Source organism: Piliocolobus tephrosceles, chromosome 13 (assembly GCF_002776525.5).
Source record: "Piliocolobus tephrosceles isolate RC106 chromosome 13, ASM277652v3, whole genome shotgun sequence".
NCBI classification, from domain to species: Eukaryota; Metazoa; Chordata; class Mammalia; order Primates; family Cercopithecidae; genus Piliocolobus; species Piliocolobus tephrosceles.
In genome coordinates, this window is record NC_045446.1 from 13931382 (window position 1) to 13934036 (window position 2655).

General features: G+C 40.2%; 1 protein-coding gene across 1 annotated transcript; it reads right to left on the bottom strand.

The window, feature by feature from the left end:
- Window positions 1-1271: 1271 nt before the first annotated feature.
- Window positions 1272-2274, bottom strand: LOC111544813 (olfactory receptor 4D10). Its single transcript, XM_023215460.1, has one exon. The coding sequence runs from the start codon at window positions 2263-2265 to the stop codon at window positions 1306-1308; it is 960 nt and encodes a 319-aa protein (XP_023071228.1). The 5' UTR covers window positions 2266-2274; the 3' UTR covers window positions 1272-1305.
- Window positions 2275-2655: the final 381 nt, after the last annotated feature.

The following is a 2655-nucleotide window of genomic DNA, read 5'->3' on the forward strand; positions in this document are numbered from 1 at the left end:
ACTCAACTGCAGGCACTTCCTCTCTCTTACTTGCTTCTTCTCACTTAGTCCCAAGGGCCTCCTTGCTGTTTCTTGGACCTTGTGTACACATCCCTATCTCAGGGCCTTTGCATATCTGATTTGTGAACTGAGATTTGTATACCGACATACACATTTTGCTAGTTTCAACAAATTTAAGATATCTAGGATCTACCTTCAGAAATGGGTGAAAGAAAAAACAAAAGAATAACTCCCAGCAGCTGTAATAGCACATTAAATAAACAAATAAAAACCAACTGGATATATTGCATAATATTTTCCATTTTATTATTCTAGCTTTTTGAATAAGTATGTACAGTCTGAAGCGGCTTCCAAGATTTCAGTCCTTTTTAGAAAGTCATGTCTTCAGAGAGTAAAAATGAATTATTTTCTTAACAATACCTTCCAATGATTTGAATGCCAGAAATGAGTGAGAGGTGATAGTCCTTCACTGAATGTTTTAATTCAGTAATTTTCAGTAGTGTTTATTATATTATACTTGTGCCAGGTGTTGGGGATATGACAATAAATAAAGCATAATCCTACTGGGGGAGATTGGGAGAAATTGAATCTCCCAATTCCCAGGGAATTGAAACAAGGTCCCAAGTTCTTTGCTACAGCCAAGCACAGGCTACTGAGGGAATGTCCTGGAGTGGGGGCCAGCAGACCTGGGATTCAGGGGAAGATCAAGTTAGAACTATGTTCAAGGTTATAGAGGTCACAATATGTGAGGTCATGTTCTAACTCAAGCTGTGCTGATCCAAGCACCTGCTGTCAGCTACGGGTAGGTGGGCTTTAGATTAAAAAATCTAGCAGTGATATTTATTTGGTTCATATTATAGGATTGGAGGAGGAACTTAACTTGGATGTGATTTCTTTAATTAGGATATGAAGTCTCCATGAAAGATCTTACGGAATCCTAATGCCCAAGCTGCATCATATTTCTAATGTGTGTCTCAGCTCCCTCCCTGGCAGTAGTACAAGATTGTAGTGGAAATGTCTGAGTGTATTTTGATTTCATTTCCTTTAGTTTTTCCAAGGCTGTATTGCAAAAACAATATACACCTCTCCCGCTAACAATTTTATCTCTGTACTTTCTCCTGTGACACAGAACCAATCTTTTTTACATTATTATGACCTGCTAATCAGAATATTTGAAAGTCACGTGTTTCTTATTAGTAGACTAAAAGATAATTAGCAATCAATTAGTGAGTAGAATGTATTTGCTGGGCAAGCATTTTCAAAAGTGGTGAGAAGGAGGGAAGTATTGGTCTATTTCCTATCAGGTCAGAGTCTTCTCTTCAGTCTCCTCATGGCTGACTTCATCTCATGGTTTCTCAGAGTGTAGATCAAGGGGTTGAGCAGAGGGGAGATGATACTGAAGGTGACAGAGATGGCCTTATCTGTGGGGAGGGCAGTGAAGGGCCGGGCATAGACATAGATGCAGGGCACGAAATGCAGGGTCACCACAGTGATGTGGGAGGTGCAGGTAGAGATGGCTTTCCTCCTGCCCTCTCCTGATTGAGACTTGAGTAATGATAATATGACCATGTAGGACACCAGAAGCAGGAAAAACCACAGTGTGGTGAGCAGTCCATTGTTGGAAATCATTAGTAGCTCAAGTACGAAAATGTCTGTATGGGCCAGTTTGAGGACCTGGGGGACATCACAGTAGAAAGTGTCAAGAACATCGCGTCCACAGAAAGGTAGTGGGAGCAACAGGGAAATCTGCACGATGGAGTGGACAAAGCCCCCCACCCAGGCAGCCACTATGAGCCCAATGCAACGGTCTCTACTCACGATGGTCGCATAATGCAGGGGCTTGGAGATTGCCACATATCGATCCAATGCCATCACTGACAGAGAAAATACGTCCACCCCTCCAATAAGGTGGAAGAGAAACATCTGAGTGAAGCAACTATTGAAGGAGATGGTCTTTCTTTCAGACAGAAGGTCCACCAGAACCTTGGGTGCTGTGATGGAGGAGAAGCAGATATCGGCAATAGATAAATTACGGAGCAAAAAATACATGGGCGTGTGAAGACGAGATTCACAGGTGACAGTAACCACGATGAGGAGGTTTCCCAGTAGAGTCGTCACATACACCAAGAGTAGAAAAAGAAATACGACCAAGCTCGCTTCCCAATTCTGGGTCAGGCCAAGGAAAATAAATTCTTTTACCCTGGTGCAGTTTTTCATCTCCATTGAATCATCCTCTTTATTCTCTTTGGTTTTAAACCATGTCATATGAAAGCACTGGGAGATTTATTTTGTTTTCTTCCTAAACACCTAGAATTTAGTGCAGAAACTTCCCATGTGGTTGTAGTTTTTGCAATTTGTTGCATTGTTCACGTTTTTCAGATTAACAGTTAGTTTGGTGATAAAATCAAATTATCATATGCAAAGTCATTCAATAATTCTTCTCATATAGAACTATTTTGGGAAAGAAAATATGTTAAGTAGTGACATACTGTATTTTAAAAAATCAATTACCCAAGTTTAATTTGATGTTTTTGGTAAAAACTCCCAATGTAATAAATCTTTCCTCTCTTTATTCTGCTTTAAGGAAATCTTTTCATCTCTTCTTGTCACTTATACTGCTTTGGAGGTCAAAAGTTCTGGCTTTCTCAAAAGACA